General features: G+C 34.4%; 1 protein-coding gene across 1 annotated transcript; it reads right to left on the bottom strand.

Annotated features, from left to right (window-relative positions):
- Positions 1-939: 939 nt before the first annotated feature.
- On the bottom strand, positions 940-21,181 carry LOC137405166 (uncharacterized). Its single transcript, XM_068091393.1, has 6 exons — positions 21,163-21,181; positions 18,396-18,538; positions 16,440-16,571; positions 3,849-4,031; positions 2,969-3,011; positions 940-1,395 (listed from the first exon to the last, which is right to left on the bottom strand). Exons 1-6 carry the CDS (start codon positions 21,179-21,181, stop codon positions 1,196-1,198), a joined length of 720 nt encoding a protein of 239 aa, XP_067947494.1. The 3' UTR covers positions 940-1,195.
- Between the last annotated feature and the right edge of the window lie 308 nt (positions 21,182-21,489).

The following is a 21,489-nucleotide window of genomic DNA, read 5'->3' as shown; positions in this document are numbered from 1 at the left end:
GCAGACAGCTTCAGCTTAGCATGTTAGCCTTTTCATCAAGAAAAGATAGTGTGTATTTTAAAATTTTATTTACTATACCCAAAATGGCAATTGTTGATGATGCCTGAAACTTTACTGATCAGGAGTCTAACTTATATATAGTATATGACTCTTGTCACTCTCAACCACAATTCAGAGTCTCATAATAAAGTTAAAACGGCCTTCATCATTCCATTTTTAGTTCCATTATGCATCAGCAATGAATTGGTTTAGGCAAAAATTTTTTTATTTAAAAACAGCTAGCTATCTTGTTATCACTTCCTACTAACTACTGTTATCACCTACTAACTAAGTAGTACTGCGAAAGTAGCCCACGAATATTCTTTTCTAGATAGTTACAAACCATTGGACATTTGAATTTTCTCTATTTACAGATGAGGCAGGGAATGATCTCTGGTGTCAACCTTACCATTGGCAGTATACAAAGTTGAATGTCCCTGATCGCTTGCTTGAAAAGGGAATGTCTATCCTTCAAAAAAAAAACTTGTGATAGGATGTGACTATCATTGAAGATGGGCAACGCCAGTAAGTTGCTTAAAAAGCTTGTCAGGTTCATTTATTGTTGCAGAAGAACAAAATCAACTCTGCTCTCTGTGTAATAAAGGACAGTTGACCTCAAGTTAAACTAATCAATTATCTGAGAGTACTAGAGCAACTACCAATATGCTACATTTAAAAATCAAGGACTTAGAAGAGAAAACGACATCTTGACTCCTTTAACTCTCAGGGCTGCCATTAAACTCCTAGCCCGCTGGTAGCCATCAGTTATCTTACAATAAATATCTTACATCTATATTGTGTGAAAAGAACATTATACCTTTAAACACCTACTATGTTATTCTATACTTTAAAGAATACAAACTTATAGCAAAGTTATATTTTAAAAAAGTCATGCTCATGTATGTGGTTCAAATCAAGTTTAAAAGAACAAGCTATTCATTTAACTGCAGTAGTGATGTGGTTAACTGCAGAAGTGATGTGGTAACTGCAGAAGTAAGGCGGTTAACTGCAGAAGTGATGTAGATAACTGCAAAAAGGATGTGGATAGCTGTAGAATGGATGTGGATAACTGCATAAGTGATGTATATAATTGCAGAAGGGAAGTGGCAAACTGCAGAAAATCAGGCTTGAACATTTATTATTCAATCGATTGCAACTAACATGAGGCTTTAGAGTCAAGACTCAACATTTGCAAAGGAATGAGAGTTGTGTTCTCTATGTAGTGAAGAGCCGGTTTGTATTCTTGCAGAGTTCCGATGAGAAATGAGGAAATGGCTCCTGAGACATATTCATGATATTTTGGGTAGACAAGACTCCAGTTTCCAACTGTTTTGCAGAAGTGACCATAGTGACATGCTGAAAAGTTAATTTACATCAACAAGGACGTTTTGCTCAGAACACAAAGCACAAGTTGGCAACTATCTGGTTATGATAAACCCAAGTTCGGGATCAACCGTCCCAAGAACCTGTCTATTGTTCTGCTTTGACATGGCAGTTAGAAGCTTGTTCACATTACAGTTATTATGGAAATTTGTTTATGGGGGCTGCCTACCTAACAAAGATACTCCGAGAAAAAGCAATAGAAACATGTTTGTGATAACATTGTTGCCAAATCTACGTGAACAGCATTTGGCAGCATCTAACACTGTAAGGCACAAATACTAACAAATGCATTTAAAGTATTTAGTATAGTGCAGGAGGCATTCTTCTTCCCTAAAAATTACAGCAGCATGTCCCCGCATTAGTGCAACTGGCAGTGCCTACCTAATAAGTAGAGCTGCGTGATGATCGCGTTAATGAAACGATTAACGCGACTTATACAAATAAACGATTAACTGAGTTGAGCCAATTAATCTTCAATTAAAATGCAACCGAGGTGATGATCTTGATGTGGTTCCTTTCCTTTGTACTGTTTAGTACCATACGTTATACTACGTAGCAGGTTACTACCATTTAATTTACTAACAAATATTATGACAAGCAACACTTTCTTACCAATTATATACAACCACAATTATTTTGCACTCAACTATGAAAACACAAATTGAGTCGCTAACATAAAACTTGTTTATACAATGCGACGCATAAGCACCGCGCCGATCTAGCCGTTAGCGGCCATGTTTTTAGCTGTTCGAACATGTTTCTAGGTAATAGCAACAAAGCATTTTCAGTATTATTTAATATCTTTCAGTTTATTTTTTGTTTATTTTCAAAAACTTTTTTAGATAAATTATACATCTATGTTTATCTTTCAAAAAATAACAATCATATATCGGCTTCAGAATATTAGTAATATAAGATTGACACTTTATTGGAACATGAAAGCAGAAAAATGTCTTCCGTTCTAGGTAGCGCATTTCCGTACGTTATTGGAAGCGTAAACAAAAACGCAAAGTGCAATATATGCCAAAAAGAATTTGCCTATCACCACAGCACATCATTAAAATATAATTTAACTAATTCTCATCTTACCGCGCAGAAATCATCACCAGCTGTCGCAGACAATAACTACTACTACTGTCCCCTGCGAGTGGCTATTCTCTAAAGCTGGCAATATTGTATGTAGGAAGAGGGCATCTCTTTATTTGGATAATGTGAATAAACAATGCTGCCTCAACTCTTGGCTGACTTAATTATAGACTTTCATCGACTTTTTCATACTCTTAATAATTATTACATTGTAACTTATGTACATTGTACATAACATGTACTCCTGCTAACAATTGTTTCAAATATAATTAATTTATATGCAGTGGTAGCCTGTTATTTGTTTTTGAATATGCAGATTTTTGCTAGATTAATTCTAAGATTAATCGAAGATTAACTAGTTCAGACCAGTTATTAATCGCGATTAATTTTTATAATCGTTGTGCAGCTCTACTAATAAGTTATAATAACACTAACTAGCTGTATGTGTGACCATACTTACTTTCCCACCAGAGGTGGTCTAGAATATCACAGTGCCCAAAGCTCTACAACAAACAAATTGAAATGAAATTACCTATGATCTGCTCATGGTAAGAGAAGCTCTTGAAAAATAACTGCTTACATTCGTAGGAATTTTTATTAGTAAATTTATTCTTATTGTGAGCAGTAAGTTTTAAAACTGTTTAATTACTAATAGAGACCTTGTTAGCAAGGCGTGTCAAATAGCTGTATCTTTTACTAATGTCTTTCATTGCACTTATTTTCTATGTCAATGCATAGTTAGCTTTAAAATGGTATCAGATAAATCCTGATTAAAAGAATGAGACTTTTATTTTTATATACATAAAAAACTTTATTTTTCACAAATACCAGACTGCGCATGCGTCGCAATGAAACCTTCAAACAGCATAAAATATGAGAGTTAATTTCAAAACAAAACATTTATAGACGACAACTACAACCATATAGAGCTTTTTTTCTGCAATCTTTACTATAATAAGAGCCGTGTTCATTTGTCTGAAGCCACGGTTAAAGCGCTAGGAAAAAACATTGCCTTCTAATAGAACTCAAACTTATGTACATGGGTCCGAAGCTAAGCATGCTACCTCTGTACCTCTCAATCATCTTTCCACATTTAAGAATAATAAGTATGCACATAGTTATTGCATATGACTTTCTCTCACAGTGCATGAGACTGCCAGCATTCTAGTTAACAATAATATTGCTGTTACAACAATATGTAAAATTATAAATTGTTCTTCAAGGGCTATGCATTAGTTATATTAAAACTATAAAATACTATCTAAACATCTGTTATAAGCCCAGGTGCAACATGATTGTGTTTCTATTTGATTAAATGTACTAGAGGTATGACTACTTACTGCAACTTCAGTTATCCATTTAGGACACGCCCACTTCTCATAGAACGCTCTATAGTCAAGACCAGGCAAGGAACAGGGAGACAACTCCTCAGACAGTTGGGTGCCATACATGTAAGCGGGAACCTTAATTCCTGGATTTTTGCCAAGTATGCTCATGCTGAATGGCTCAAGGAAAATGGTGCTCTGGTAGTATAGGAATAAGCAAAAGTAGTACTATTATAGATTTGTAGAAGTTACCAGAAAAATGATGTTTCATATCAAAGAATGACAATATCATGGATTCATTGTAGTCATGGTGTTATTCAGCATAGTATTTGACCAATCAGGAAGAGCAACTGAGCAACTAATGGTCGCTTTCTCATTAGTTAGGAGTTGTTTACTCACATTGGCAGTTGAGGGTTTGTCTTGTAGCATTTGCAATGTTATCTCACAGCCAGCTGAGTGACATCCAAGAGCAACCCGATCTGGCAAAACTACAACAGCTCCATCCAAATGTTTTTGAAGGTTTTGTTTTATCTACACAGAAACACAGAGCAGGTAATGAACAAGAAACCTTCTGTCACAGATTATCTTAGATAGCCACAAAATACAGATTCTAGTGATAACAACAAAATCTAACTAGAAGGTGAAATAATATAGACGTAATGCAAGCTAATCTAATATAAAAATATGATATATCGTAATCCATCAATGTGTAATTTGACATGATATATCATAATGTAACTCAAATCAATTTTTTGCAGCTCAGTGTCACAAACAATTGTGAATAAAATCTGTATGACCAGATTGACCTTTGACCACTACAACTTACACAGCTATAGATCAAACCACCATCAGCATGCTGCTTCTAAGGTTTATAGGTGAAACATGCCTTAACCAGGAGAGATAATGACAAGTTAGATAGATAAAACTCCGACATGATAAAAAAAATCAAAGACGAAAAACATTTAGAGTCAATTGTCAAATTTAGCAAACGGGTTAAAAGTTGTGTTAGCTTTTGCATTTACCCAATTTAAGTGTTGAATGTTTTTAGATGAAATCGTCTGTAATTGTTCAGGGAAGGATGAAAGGGTGATGAGGGGGAAGAACTGATCAACAGCGGCAACAATGAATCCATGGGCGACAACTCTCTGCAGAGTGTCACTATACCACTCTGCAGGTATTACTCCTTCTGGTCCACCAGGTAGAAAGTACAGTATAGGATATTGACCGGCTGTCTCAGGATATATTACTATAAGCACAAAGTAGTATGACTGTAGCACAAAGTAGGAAGACAACTCCTTGCATTCTTCCAACATCTTTCCAATAAGCAGCTATACAGGCTAGATAGATATTACCTTTATTTACACTGGTCAATGCTATTTAAAGCAATTCAGACCATGAAAGAAAATAGTAAAGTAAATTATGTGTATTAAAAGAAAAAGCTCTTCTATCATAACGCTGTTCTACGATGTAAATTGGCAAGATGTTGGTGTCTGGTATAAGGTGTAGTGAATTATTTGAGAAAGTAGGAATGTAATGGATGGTCAGGCAGATTGGAGATACGATCTGAGTATTTTAAACAGCAAGTATTTGAAAACAAATTTAGCTCTTCAGCATTAAAGGCATTTAGACACTGATCGTAACTGTCTGTATCAGTTATCATAACTTTAAAGCGTAATATTGAACGCCTTGTAGTTTTTCTTTATTCGTTTTTGATACAAAGTGATACCAGCTTAAAGCAGGATAAAACAAATCTTTATTTTGCAACTTAACTGTTTTATTTGCTTGCCAAATATATTTCGCAAGATATATATCTATACCAGATATATATATTTCTCAAAGTATGTTTGTCTGTATGCATTCCGGGTATAGATCTTACTAGAAATTCCACTGTCATACAGCCCACGACCAAAGTGATATTGGAAAAAAGAAAGGGTACTGATGGTTGAGAAATGCAATATTAGCAGTCAAATAGGATAACTGCAATGGTAGCTGTAATGTACTGGATGTTATTATATACAACAAATAGTAATAATGAAAGGAAAAGATTATATGTTTATATCTCTCCTCCTGCAAAAACAGAAATGCAATATTGGCCAATATTAGAAGTAAAATGCATTGATATTATTAGAATAACCAATATTATTTATATAGTAATAATAAAAAACCAATGCACAATTTTGTTTACATTTCCAAACGGCATAGCTAACAATATCACGAAGTTGTGATATTTATATAGATTTTTAGAAAATCTGTACTACGTAGTCATTGTCCTGTAGTCATCCAAACTTATAATTAATAATTGCAATAATCTCATTTGAACCGTTAGAAAAAATATCATCGTCATGCTTTTACTTACACTGCGTTAGATTTTTAGAAAGTCTGTACTACGTAGTCATTGTTCTGTAGTCATCCAAACTTATAGTTAATTATTGTAATAACCTCATAAGAAACGATAAAAAATATCATCGTCATTTGCTTGCCTTTACTTATACTGCGTTGGACATCAGTTAGAATGTGAAAGTATTTAAATGTGTTGGCAAATGAAAATGAAAAAATTGAAATCAGCAAAAATGAAACGATTTCTGTACTCCTATGTTAATGGCCAAAACCTTCGGCAATTCGACAATGCTATAGACTGGTGAAAAGTGCACGTTATCTTTTCGTGAAATGCGCAAGACATCGTCATACTTCATCGTTCTGTTATCTGTCCCTCGGCGTTTTAATTTCCGGTCTTAACTTTTATTAAACCAAGCTTTTCAAGTGTTTTGTGGCGATTTTCGTTGAAATTAATCTGTCTATTTGTGTATAATCCGATCAGATGGGTAAGTTTTAAGATATTATCGAAGGTTTAAAAAGACTTGGTAACATATTTAAATAGGTTTAAATGTGCTTTGTATCGTTATTATACTTTAACGACTTTACATTCCGATGCTTAAATTTTTTGATGAAATTTCTTGACGAGGGTTCGTCTCATTTTTGATTAATAATTTTCGTAAGTTGTGTGCGCATGCATTTATCATAAAACTCCCACACTTCCGCTCCGCTCGTGTGGTCGTGGGACAATCCTGAAATGAAGAATTGGCATCAAAAAAGATTTGGTCTCGGACCCTCCCAATCACAAACCAGGCACTGTACTATTTAGGCCACTGAAATCAATTTTTTTGCTTGCTGATATATGTCTCTATATGGGAGCAAATACCCAATGGCTTTGCGTACGATACAGGGTCACAGCATAACGTCAAGAAAAGCTGTTAGCTCTCATTATTAAGCATAATCAAATCTTCCATTGGCAATGCACCAGGCTAATAACAAGTGAGCACGCAACTCTCTTTATGTCTCATTCTTTAAAAGCTGATTTTTATTACCCAGGCAACGCCGGTAGCACAGGTAGTATCACTATATATATCAGGTATATATATTTTGTACTTGCAAATATATTTTGCAAGTGCTGTACATTTTGAGACAGAACTTGTTCTTTGAATCTCTAGTCGCAGAACATCTTAACTGAAGGAACAATAATAGAATGACTGGTTGATCATTTCGCTGAATTTTTTTAATGAAATTTTATTTGACAAGCTATTCGTAAGTATACTTTGTTAGTCATGTAAGCATTTCAATTCCAAAAAGATTGCTCCTATCATGAAATGCAAAAAACAAGTGGGCTACTAAATTTTAGTGGCAAAGTTATGAAGGCATATAGCTATTCTGATGATGCATCCAAAGTATATTGTGTGATTTTAAATCATCATTTACTTATATTTTGTTTGTATATTAAATATACGGGTAAAATTTTAATACACAACTTTAGGTATGCTTTTCAACATTATCATTCTTTTCAAAGCACATAAAAAGACAATATTAAGTTAAGTTGAAAAAGCTCACCAAGGAAGGTTGCTTGATAAGGTTCATCAACACAAAAAAATTCGATTTTCTCTTGATTGCAAAAAATGATTGTGGCTTGTATTTGACAATGTGTCTACTTGCCAGTAGTATGCAAAAGTGCTCCAGTGGTCTGGTTTAAGACCACACTCTTGTTACCGAGGTGCCCGAGTCTGTAAGGGTTGTCTTTATAAATGTATGGCGCAGGGCTGGAGTTGATATCATGCAGGAGGAAAAAGGCTGCCACAAGGAAAATCACTGTTGGAAGAGATTGTAGTCACAGATAATAATCTACTTGATGATTTGAAAGCATTACAGTGTAGCGCTAAATATGCTCACATGGCATTGTACAGTACACAGGCAGAGCAGCCTGTTACATTAACAAGTCTATAATTATAGTCATGTTACAAAACTTAAAAGTTGACTTGCAACAAAATACACATTACAGTTATTTGATATCAAAAGATTCACCATGTCTTACTCTGTTGTGTTATAGGTGCCAAATATGTGGGAATGTGATTACAAGCTCTTAAAAGCTCAAAAACAAACAGTTAATCGCAGCCACACGAGACCATCGTAGTTTGGATTCTCTTTCCAAAACGGCTCAAATATGACGTTATTGTGAAAAATGGTTTCTGTTTACACTTTCATGCAACCTTATTCGTCGAAATATTTTCACAAATATACTTCACGCATTCAATAAAACCATGTCTATTGTTCTTACGCGTCTGTTTTATTGTTATTGTAATGCTGTCACTTTTAGCACTGATATCTTATAACTTACAGTACAAATTCATTTAATTTTTTAACCTTACCTTGAAGGAGTACATATCATTGTCTGATAATCATGACGAGCCTGTTGGTCACCTGTGATAATCGAAAAGTGCTGCAAAAATTATTTTCAAAGTATTGGGTCACATGATCAGATTACGACTTGACGATTAGTTTAAGCCGAAACAAAACTGTAAAGTAGCGAGCATCTATATTTGATACGGGGTCTTTGGTAAAACCCGAAGTGTTTGTCATAAACTAGTGCTACGATAAGTTTTATGTTGAGCTTTTTATTGGCCTTTCAATGCACGTGAGAACATCACGTGACAAGACAATAACCAAACTGTCATGGCTACATCAGAGAAATAAACAGATTCCAATCTACAGGGGCTTTTAGCTTTTGAGCTTTTAAGAGCTTGTAATCACATTTCCACATATTTAGCACCTACAACACAACAGAGTAAGACATAGTGAATCTTTTGATACCAAATACATGTAACTGTAATGTGAATTTTGTTGCAACTTGCAAGTCAACCTTTAATTATTAGTTGTATGCTTAGGTACTTATGCAAGTTTCTACGCAATAAGAAGTTTTCTTCTCGGTCATAATGTTAGTAATGAATAGATTGAAACAAAGGTTTTACTATTCACTTACCAAAAGTATTACCTTATTTTAAAAATACGCAAGCTCTAAAATACATGCAGCTTGTATTTCATAGCCTAACAATGTTATTACTATATACTATAAGCTCCTTGAAAGAACAACTCTTATCATGTTTTTGTTACAGAGAACAAGACCAGTAATTATGTTTTTCTTTGTGCTGCCTGCACCAACAAATAGTACACAATTAATGATGGCCTGTAGACAAGCACACAGTATAAAACTGCTAAACTTTGTTTCTCAAGATATAATGAATTAAACAAATTGTTTTTCTATTTGAATTTACTTTCTTCAAAATCATCTAAGATTCATACATGTACACCATACTGCTCTTTTAATCATAGGTTGCATAAGCGAACAAAAAGTGTTAATAGCCAATTTTAATATATTCTTGGACATCAAATACTATTCAGTAGAAATTTCTAAAGGAAAAGTACCTGATATCATGGCTGCCATCCCTCACAAAAACTGTAGATAGTTGCAGCATGCTTCAGCATACTGATAATCCACTAAAGCATTTATGGGAGCGTGTCCATATGCTTCACCACTAGTAGCATATTCTAATCACTTGGAATTCTTTTTTGTAAACATAGAGGACAACTCTTAAAATGGGACTATCCTGCTGAAAATCTAGTGATGTTCTGATCAGTGTTTACAAACAAATAGACTGACACAACTGGCAGTAGATTTTATTATTCAAGTGAGCAGTAATCTGCAAAGAGAGGCTTATACTACCACTTCATCTAGTATAAGAGTTTCATATTTATACTGTTTCTTGTAATGTAATCTGGTCAAACAGCATAATATCTTCAACAGGTATTTGATAACGAAATGCAATAGATTCTAAAATGACATACTAAAAACTGAAAAACTTTTTATCAACTGACAGCTTATGGTTTACTTAATGCTGCCTCTTTGTTTATGTAATGTTGCCTCTATGCAATCTATTGCTGCCTCTATATGTTTATTTAATGCTGCCTCTATGTTTATCTAATGCTGCCTCTATGTTTATCTAATGCTGGCTCTATGTTAATCTTTTTTTGTTGTTTTTTGGTAAGGCTATGTTTGCCTTGGTTACATGTGTATACGAGTCCTATAGAAAAAACTTGAACATTTAAACAAATTATAAATTAATATAATACAACTGGAAATTCCATGTCATACAGCCCACGACCAAAGTGATATTGGAAAAAAGAAAGGGTACTGATGGTTGAGAAATGCAATATTAGCAGTCAAATGGCACTGCAGTGCAATAGGATAACTGCAATGGAAGCTGTAATGTACTGGGTGTGGGTGTTATTATATACAACAAACAGCAATAATGAAAGGAAAAGATTATATGTTTATATCTCTCCCCCTGCAATAGGAGAAATGCAATATTGGCCAATATTAAAAGTAAAATGCACTGATATTATTAGAATAACCAATATTATTAATATAGTAATAATAGAAAACCAATGCACAAGTTTGTTTACACTTCAAAACGTCATGGCTAACAATATCAAGAAGTTGTGATATTTATATAGGTTTTTAGAAAATCTATTTAAAAAAGTGTTTGGTCATGACAAACAGCAATAATGAAAGGAAAAGATTATATGTTTATATCTCTCCCCCTGCAATAGGAGAAATGCAATATTAGAAGTAAAATGCACTGATATTATTAGAATAACCAATATTATTAATATAGTAATACAGTAATAATAGAAAACTAATGCACAATTTCGTTTACATTTCAAAACGTCATAGCTAACAATGTCAAGAAGTTGTGATATTTATATAGATTTTTAGAAAATCTATTTAACAAAACTATTTAGAAAAAATAATAACAGTAACATATTGCCCATCATTGACGTTGTTAGTGTGACTATAACACTTCAATAGTCATCCAAACTTATAATTAAATATTGTAATAATCTCATAAGAATCGTTAGAAAAAAATATCATCGTCATTTCCTTTACTTTCACTGCTTTGGACATCAGTTAGAATACCAAAGTACTCAAAAGTTTCCAAAATGTCAGTTACTTTGAAATTGGCAAAAAAGAAACGATTTCAGTACTTCTACGTTAATTACAGAAACTTTTGGGAATTCGCCAATGCTATAGACTGGTGAAATGTGCACGTTATTCTTTCGTGAAATGCGCACGACTTAATGGTTCTATTCTCTGTCACTTGGCGGTTCGTTTGCCAGTCTTAATTTTGATAAAAGCAAGGCTTGGCAAGTTTTAATAACAATTTTTGGCCAAATTAATCTGTGTATTTGTGTATAATCCGATCAGATGGGTAAGGTTTAGGAATATGTCGACAATTTTCAAAGACTTAGTAACAATATTTAAACATTTTTTTATGTGTTTTGTATCGTTATTATACTTAAACGACTCTACACAAAATGGTTAAATTTGTTGATGAGATTTCGATACAAGGGTTTGCGACGTTGTTGATGAATAATTTTCGTGAGTTGTGTGCACATGCATTTATCATAAAACTCTCAAACATTCGCTTTGCTCGTTTGGTCGTGGAATAAAGTAATATGAACTTAGTACTAAAAGCAAGGACCTCTAAGCTATGGTTCTCGCTAAAATAAAAATATATACTCTGACATCATTTATTTGGGCTTTAAATCTCATTATTGATCTGTTTGTTTTATCCACTCTCTCACCGAGCAGCTTCATAACAGAATCTTTTAGAGTCCTTCAGAAAGAGAGTCATTCTCTCTCAGAAATAATAAATGAAATGAATTTAGTAGTCCCTTTAGCTCTCAGTAAATATTTGCAAAATGAAAATATGAAAAAATGAAAAATATTGTGAAAATGATAAACCAGTCACCACCCGCTGAAGGTCATATAAAAAAGAGTTTAACCACAGCCCTGGCTATTTCTTTAAGCAAAACACACATATACCCTTATACATATAACCCTTACAGAAAACAGAGTACAGAGTACAGAAAACCCTGGTACATATAGCCTAATGTACTCCACTTGTCCAAACCTAAACACCAGTGTGTGCATATGTTAAAGCATACTATCAGGTGCTCATCATAAAACTATGATGAGCATTCTTTGAACAAGAGTCAAGAATCAGGCCTCCCATATTCAGGTGTCCTATTATCCTTTCAGGGGGGTTAATAAATTGCGTAATGGTGGGTCCCTCTACCATGTCTTATTAGCTATTGCATACTTTATGTTTAATCAGAAAAAACTTTTGAGTTTTTGCTTACACCAAATGTCTAACAGAATTTTGGATTTAGTTTTGTGAGTCATGATAACGAAGCATATATTTAGCATATATAAGTAACTAAGAGCATGGGTTATTCCCATGCTTTTCCACCTGATATCCATTCTCTTAGGATAGAGGGGAGAGAAGAGGAGAGAGAGAGAGAGGGGAGGGAGAGAGGGGGAGAAAAGAGGGGGGAGAGAGGGAGGAGAGAGGGGAAGAGAGGGGGGAGAGAGAGGTTGGAGAGAGGGGGAGAGAGAGAGGGAGAGAGGTTGGAGAGAAGGGGAGAGAGAGAGAGAAAGAGAGAGCGATTTCTGAGAGGAGAGAGAGAAAAGAAAAGGGGGAGAGAGAGAAGAAAAGGGGGAGAGAGAAGAAAAGAGAGAACGAGAGAGGAAGAGAGAGAAAGAATGAGAGAGAGAGAGAGAGGAAGAGAGAGGAAGAGAGTCTACTATACACAAGCTGTGATGTGAATAAGTAAGATTGAATATAGTTAATAGAGCCGCAATCTATACCTAAGCAGATAGCTTCAGCTTAACATGTTCGCCTTCTCATCAAGAGAAGATAAAGTGTCCAATGAAGTACTGAGGAAGCAGTATGTAGGCATCAATCGTCTTGATTAATTTCAAAGTTTCATTTGCTATGCCCAAAATGGCTATTGCAGCCCTTTAAATCACTGTTCAGAGTCTCAAAAAATGAAATTAAAAACAGCCTTTGCCACTCCATTTGTGGTTTCATTATGTATCAACAAAGATGGTAATGTCATAAGGTGCAAATATGTTGATACTTGGTTATGAAAACAGCTGATGCACTTAGAAAGGGCAGATAGCAAATGCAATGATGGCGGCCATTGCTACAGAAGAGAAAATGTTCTCCATTGTAGTTTTAAGAAGTGTTTCATCAGAGCCGAACGTTGGAACTTCAAAATATAAATTTAGTAAGGCATCTTTGCATTCTAGCTAAACACGTAGTTTTTGATTTTCATGCAACTTCACAAAGCCAACAATGAGTTGGTCTAGACACACAAACTTTTATTTAAAAACAGCTAGCCATCTTGTTAGTACTTCCTACTAACTGATTGGTTCTGTGATCGTGCCTCACGACTATTCTTTTCTATTTAGTTACGAACTATTGGAAATTTGAATTTCCTCTATTTACAGGCAAAGTAGGGAAACGATCTCGGGTGTCAACCTTACCATTGGCAATATACAAAGCTATGTGTACCTGATCACTTGCTTGAAAAGGGTATGTCTATTCATCAGAAAAAACAGTCGTGACGGTTCTTAATGTGGAGAGGTGCGACTATCATTGAAGGACGGTAACGTCAGAAAGTTACCTAAAAAGCTTGTCAGATTCATTTATTGTTGCAGTAGAACAAAATCAACTCTGTTCTCAGTGTAATAAAAAACTGTTGACCTCAAGTTAAACTGATCAGTTATCTGGGAGTACTAGAGCAACTACCAATATGCCAGATTTAAAAATCGAGGACTTACAGGATACAACTATAGCGTGACTCCTTTAAACTTCCGGGCCACCATTAAACTTGAAGCGGGCTGGTGGCAATCAGTTATCTTATAATAAATACCTTACATCTTGATTATGTGAAGATAAAATAAAACTTTTAAACATCTAATATATTACTCTATACTTTTAAGAATACAAACTTATACTAAAATTACATTTTAACAAAGTCATGCTCATGCATGTGGTTCAAATCAAATATAAAACAATAAGCTTTTCAGTTAAATGCAGAAAACTGCAGAAATGACATTGTTAACTGCAGAAGTGATGTGGATAACTCAAGAAGTGATGTGGTTAACTGCAGAAGTGATGTGGTAACTGCAGAAGTGATGTGGATAACTCAAGAAGTGATGTGGTTAACTGCAGAAGTGATGTGGTAACTGCAGAAATGATGTGAATAACTGTGTAAGTAGTGAGCTTAACTGCAAAAGTGGTTTGGATAACTGCAGAAGCGATGTGGATAACTGCAGAAGGGATTTGGATAAATGCAGAAGGGATGCCGATAACTGCAGAAAGGATGTCAATAACTGCCGAAGGGATGTGGATAACTGCAGAAAATCTGGCTTAAACCTTTATTAATCAATAAATTACAACTAACATGAGGCCTTAGAGTCAAGACTCAACATTTGCAAAGGAATGAGAGTTGTGTTCTCTATGTAGTGAAGAGCTGGTTTGTATTCTTGTAGAGTTCCGATGAGAAATGAGGAAATGGCTCCTGAGACATATTCATGATATTTTGGGTAGACAAGACTCCAGTTTCCAACTGTTTTGCAGAAGTGATCATAATTGTGACATACTGAAAAAATTAATTTATACCTACAAGGACAGTTTTGCTCGGAATACACACCACAAGTTGGGCTGCATTATCTGATTGTGATAAACCCAAGTTCGGGATCAACCGTCCCAAGGATGTGTCTATTGTTCTGCTTTTACATGGCAGTTGGAAGATTGTTCTTATCACAGTTATGATAGCAAGTTGTTTATGGATGCTGCCTACCAAACAAAGATACTTAGAGACATGGCAATAGAAACATGTTTGTGATAACATTGTTGCCAAATCTACGTGAGCAGCATTTGGCAGCATCTAACACTGCAAGGCACAAATTTTAACAAATAAACTTAAATAGGTCATACAAAAATAAAATGGCATAGAACCTGTGCAATAAATGACGCCTAGGATAGTGCCAGAGGTATTCTGCTCTCCTAAAAAGGACAGCAGCATGTCAATGCACTAGTGCAAATGGCAGTATCTACTCAACAAGATATAATCGCGCTGACTAGCTGTATGTGTGGCCATGCTTACCTTCCCACCAGAAGTGGTCTAAAATAGCACAGTTCCCAAATATCTACAACAAACAAGATTAAATGACATTATCTATGATCAGCTCATGGTCGGAGAAGTTCCTAATATAAACTACTTACATTCATAGGAATATTTTCTTGTGCGTGTAAATTTATTCTCATCGTGAGCAGTGAGTTTTAAAACTGTTTAATAATAGAGATTTTGTTTACAAGGCGTGTCAAATAGCTGTATCTTTTAGCAATGTTTTTCACTGCTCTTCCTTTTTATATTACTGTATAGTTAGCGTTGAAGTGGTATCTGATGAATATAGATTAAATGAACAAGAATAAATTTGAGGTATTCAAACTTTATTTCCCACAAGTACTAGAGTGCACATGCATCCCAATAAAACCTTCAAACAACATAAAAGATGAGAGTTAATTTCAAAACAACATTTATAGACAACAATTGCAACCATATAGAGCCCTTTTTCTGCAATCTTTACTATAATAAGAGCCATGTTCATTCGTCTGAAGCCAGGGTTTGAGCGTTAGAAAAAATATTGCCTCGAATGGGACTCAAACTCGACTACAAGGATCCAAAGCTAAGCATGCTACCTCTGTACCTCTCAATCATGTTTCCACATTTAAGAATAATAAATAATAAGTGTGCGCATAGTTATTACACATGACTATCTCTCGCAATGCATGAGACTGCCAGCATTCCAGTAAACAATAGCATTGGAGTCACAGCAATATGTAAAAGTATAAATTGTTCTTCAAGGGCTATGCATTAGTTATATTAAACGTATAAAATACTATCTAAACATCTGTTATGAGCCCAGGTGTACCATGATTGTGTTTCTATTTTATTAAATGTACTAGAGGTATGACTACTTACCGCAACTTCAGTCATCCATTTAGGACACGCCCACTTCTCATAGAACGCTCTATAGTCACGACCAGGAAAGGAACAGCGAGACGTCTCTTCAGGCAGTTGAGTGCCATACATGTAAGCAGGAACCTTAATTCCTAGATTCTTGTCAAGTATGCTCATACTGTACGGCTCAAGGAAAATGGTGCTCTGGTAGTATAAGGATAAGCATAAGTAGTACTGTTATAGATTTGTAGAAGTTTCCAGAAAAATGATGTTTGATATCAAAACAAGACAATATCATGGACTCATCGTAGTCATGGTGTTATTCAGCATAGTATTTGGCCAATCAGGAAAAGCAACCGAGCAACTAACAGTGGCTTTGTCGTTAGTTAGGAGTCGTTTACTCACATTGGCAGTTGAGGAGTTGTCTTGTAGCATTTGTAATGTTGTATCACAGCCAGCTGAGTGACACCCAAGAGCAACCCGATCTAACAATACTTTAATAGCTCCATCCAAATATTTTTGGAGGTTTTGTTTTATCTGCACAAAAGCGCAGAACAAGTAATGAGCAGGAGACATGATAGCATGATATATTATAATATATATATATATATAGTACTTTATTGGCAATAATTTGCCTAATAATAATGTGCCTCAAATCAATTTTGCAGCTCAGTGTCACAAACAATTGTGAATATCTGTATGACCAGAAGGACCTTTGACCTGTACAACTTACACAGCTATGAATCAAACCACCATCAGAACGCTGCTTCTAAGGTTTATACGTGAAACATGCCTTGACCAGCTATATAGTCACATTAAATGGATGCCCAGCATTGCACGGGTAATAAAAAGGTTTTTACATAAAAAGCCTATTTTTAATCAACATAAGTATACAAAATTTACCATTCTAACTTTTAAATGAAGGTATTTGTGTGTTTTTGTGTGTGTCCGGCCAATGCATCGTTTAAATATTCAAAAGCGCGAGACATAACTAAAACAGAACATTGAAAAGCATTTCTTACTTGTTATGCTAAATATAAGATCAAGATATGATCATATAAAACAATTTATAAACGATGTCAGGTAATGTAGTTGTCATTGTTTGAGCTTCTTTACTCAATGAGTAACTTCAGTTACTAGTTTAAGCTTATTTAAAAAAGTTTAAAAAAATTATTTAAATTTAAAGTTTCTTTAAAAAATCTTTACTATAATAATAGCGGCGTCTGTCTGAAGCAAGCTAAGAGCTTTAGGAAAAAGATAGCACCTGACAAGAATTGAACCCGTATATTTGGATGTAAGCTTGTAGAGCCAAGTGCACTATCACTAAACCTTTTGAATACCTGTGCATATGATTACTATACAACATGAGCGCTAGTGAGGCAGTGGACTGCAAACGTGCAAGCATGCGTATTTTATCCAATAGATATTAATTGGACATACGAACGAACGACGACGACAGGCAGACTGAATATTTATGTATTTAGATTAGGGAATTGTTAAATGAATTTGTTAGCGCCACAGTAACTGTGCGATGTTGATTATATAGAACAGAAGAAGTCGATTAACATCAGAGCATTAGTCAGTGCCAGTGCAAGGTCTGACTCCAGAGAGAATGCTTGTTTTCAGGTTAGTCTGAAAAGGTTTACGTAGCCCAGGAAAGCCAAAGGATGCTATAACTTTTTATACATGTGTAAAATTAGAGCTTCATGACTTTCAAAATCACCAGACGATGCGATACCGCAAATAGGCAATTCATGATATTATTATTACATACAAATCTTGTAGATTTTTGTTAATATTTTTCTGTTTATTCACTTAAAAAGAAACTGTTTTGCGTTTGTGATAATTAGAAACATTTATTTCATGAAGGCCCGTGTGTGTGGAAGGACATGAAATGAGTTTATTATAAGACTAGATGGACTGTGTGTTTTAGTTCCAGTATTATTCACTTTGAAAATCATATGGAAAGAGATAAATCATCATTACATGATTATATTGTTTATAAAACTGCGGATATCTCTTTAAATGGGCAATTAAAGGCAATTTTCAAATCGGCTACCTTAATAGTTGCCACCACATGATTAAATTGCTTTATTGGGAAGCTCTATTTAAACTTAATTTGGTGACAAATGGCAGAGTTAAGAAAAGTTGAAGTAGGTAATTAGGAGATTTCTGAAAAGTTATACATTTTATCGACATAATAAAATCTTTTAAAGACATTTAGAGTTAATTGTCAAATTTAGCAAAAGGGTTAAAAGTTGTATTAGCCTGTGTACCCACCCAATTTAAGTGTTGAATGTTTTTAGATGAAATATTTTGTAATTGTTCAGTAAAGGATGATAAGGTGTTGAGAGAGAGGACCTGATCAACAGCGACAACAATGAATCCATGGGAGACAACTCTCTGCAGAGTGTCACTATACCACTCGACAGATACTGGTCCTCCTGGTGTGCTAGGTAGAAAGTACAGCATAGGGTATTGACCGGCAGTATCAGGATATATGACTGTAAGCAAAATACAAAGTCCTTTATGGCACAAAGTAGGAAGACAACTCCTTGCATTTTTCCCACATCTTTCCAGTACACAGCTATACAGGCTAGATAGATATTACCTTTATCTACACTGGTCAAGGTCATTTAAAGCAATTAGACCATGAAAGAAAATAGTAAAGTAAATTGTGTGTATTAAAAGAAAAAGCTCTTTTATCATACTGTCCATATTAGGTAGCATAACTCTAAAGCATAATTTTAAAAGCGTTCTATTTTAATTTTTTTATTAGTTTTTAATCCGAAGGAATACCATCTTGGAGCAGAATAAGACAAATCTTGATTTACTTTGTAAGTTGACTACTGTTTTATTTGCTTGCAAAATATATTTTGCAAGGTATATATATATATATATATATAATTCACTAAACATATATATATATATTCACTAAACATCCCTATATATATATCACATATATATACATTTTGCAAGATATGTATATCACGTTATACATCACTATATATATTAGTGATATATAGTGATATATACATGTATATCTATATATATATTTCTCAAAGTTCGTCTGTCATTCCAGCTATAGCTATAATTAGAACAGCGGAGCTAGACAACAATGCTGACGTAACGTCATGGAGTCCGTCATTAGAAGCCTAGCCTTATTAACTAGCTTAGTGGAATTTTCCATTGGATCAATAATTTTCCATTGACGATTTTTCACAGGCAAATAGCTTGAAAGGTACAGCTGTTTGACAAAGTTTTAAAACCCTTCCAGTTGTTTTTATTTCTCTCTTAATTTATTTCAACTACACAAAACACTTCTCTCATGATATGTAGTTTGAAATTTAGAATGGGAAATGTTGTTACATGTTAAATACAAATCAATTTTCTGTCCAAAGACTTTTTTATTACCAGGGCAACGCCGGGTGGTACAGCTAGTCACTATATATATATATCAATATAATATAATAATATGGTTGTCTGTCGAGAGTTGACAATGAATTGCATCTTAGCGATGCATGCTTGGATCGAGCGGTATGGTAGAGAAGAGGTGACCCAGTTCTCAGTATCTACCACTTCCGGAACTGTCAGATTAATCTGAAGGGATGCCTTTACAACATGTCCAGTCTGACAGAGCCAGGTAGCCATTTCACTTGCTCAATGTGCAAAAGACAGAGGTAGATCTTTAACGTGCCCACGTTGTCAATGTGGTACACGGGGCCTCCAAGTTATGGTCTAGATCTGAAAGATCCAGCAATTTACAGTTGAAAGCTTGCTGAGAGCTTTTTGTCAGATTGGCATTAAGCAGGATTCGAACCATCAACCTCATGGTTGACAGTCAATAGTGATGTATATAATCAATATATGACCATATATCACTATATGGCCAATATACATGTAGGAATATATATAGCAATATAAATATATCACATATATATATATAACTATATATATCACTATATATAGGGTATACAGTGATCAATATATATAATGATGTATCTAGTGATATATATATATATATATATATATATATATATATATATATATATATATAGGTGATACATACATGTATGTGATATATAAAGTGATTTATATATCACTATATATCACATATATATATAGGTGATACATACGTGTATGTGATATATAAAGTGATTTATATATCACTATATATATATATCACATATATATATACATTTCGCAAATGCAAAATAGATTCTGCATGTGCTGTATATTTTGAGACAGAACTTGTTCTTTGAATCTCTTACCTCAGAGCACCTCAACTAAAAGAACAATGATGGAATGGCTGGTTGATCCTATGGTTGAATTTTTTTATTGAGGTTTTATTTGAAAAGCTATACTTAAGTATACTCTGATAGTCATGTAAGCTTTTCAATTCCAAAAAGGTTGCTCCTATCATGAAATGCAAGAAACAAGTGGGCTACTAAATTTTAGTGGCAAAGTTATGAAGGCATATAGCTATTCTGATGAGGCATCCAAAGTATTTTGTGTGATCATCTTTTACTTATACTGTATTTTGTTTGAATATTAAATATACTGGTACAATTTTAATACACAACTTTAGGTATGCTCTTCAACATTATCATTTCTTCCAAAGCACACAAAAAGACAATATCTAAGGACCAAGGAAAGTGGCTTGATAAGGTTCATCCACACAACAGAAATTCGATTTTCTCTTAATCACAAAAATCTACATTAACTACACATAAGCTAGTATCTGACAATTTTCTACTTGCCAGTAGTATGCAAAAGTGCTCCAGTAGTTTGGTTTAAGATGAAACTTCTGTTACCGAGCTGCCCCAACTTGTACGGGTTGCCTTTATAAATGTATGGTGCGGGGCTGGAGTTGATATCATGCAAGAGGAAAAATGCTGCCACAAGGAAAATCACTGTTGGAAGAGATTGTTGTCACAGTTAATAATATACATGACGATTTGAAAGCATTAAACTTACCTTTTTCAAAACCATCTAAGATTCATACAGGTGCATCCTACTACTCTTTTAATCATAGGTTGCATAAACGAACAAAAAATGTTAATAGCCAAGTTCAATATATTCTTTGACATCAGATATTATTCAGTAGAAGTTTCTAAAAGAAAAGTACCTGATATCATAGCTGCCATCCCTCACAAAGACTGTAAGATAGCTGCAGTATGCTACAGCATACTGAATAATACAATACAGCATTTATGGGAGCGTGTCCATATGCTTTACCACCAGTAGCATATTGTACTCACTTGGAATCTTTTTTTTGTAAACATAGAGGACAACTCTTAAAAGGTGATTATCCTTCTAAAAATCTAGTGGTGCTTTGATCAGTGTTTACAAACAAATAAACTGACACAACCGGCAGCAGATTTTATTATTCAAGTGAGCAGTAATCTGCGATGAGAGGCGTATACTACCACTTCAGCTAGTATAACAGTTCCAT

Source organism: Watersipora subatra, chromosome 9, assembly GCF_963576615.1.
Source record: "Watersipora subatra chromosome 9, tzWatSuba1.1, whole genome shotgun sequence".
NCBI classification, from domain to species: domain Eukaryota; kingdom Metazoa; phylum Bryozoa; class Gymnolaemata; order Cheilostomatida; family Watersiporidae; genus Watersipora; species Watersipora subatra.
This window is presented reverse-complemented; position numbering and strand designations above follow the sequence as displayed.

Bases quoted from the DNA above. Each gene is read 5' to 3' on its own strand.
- LOC137405166 (XM_068091393.1), bottom strand. The intron at 16,572-18,395 runs GTCCTCTCTCTC...GCTTTTGTGCAG, and splicing joins TTGTTGTCGCTGTTGATCAG to ATAAAACAAAACCTCCAAAA. The intron at 4,032-16,439 runs GTGAGTAAACGA...CTATACTACCAG, and splicing joins ACAACTCCTCAACTGCCAAT to AGCACCATTTTCCTTGAGCC.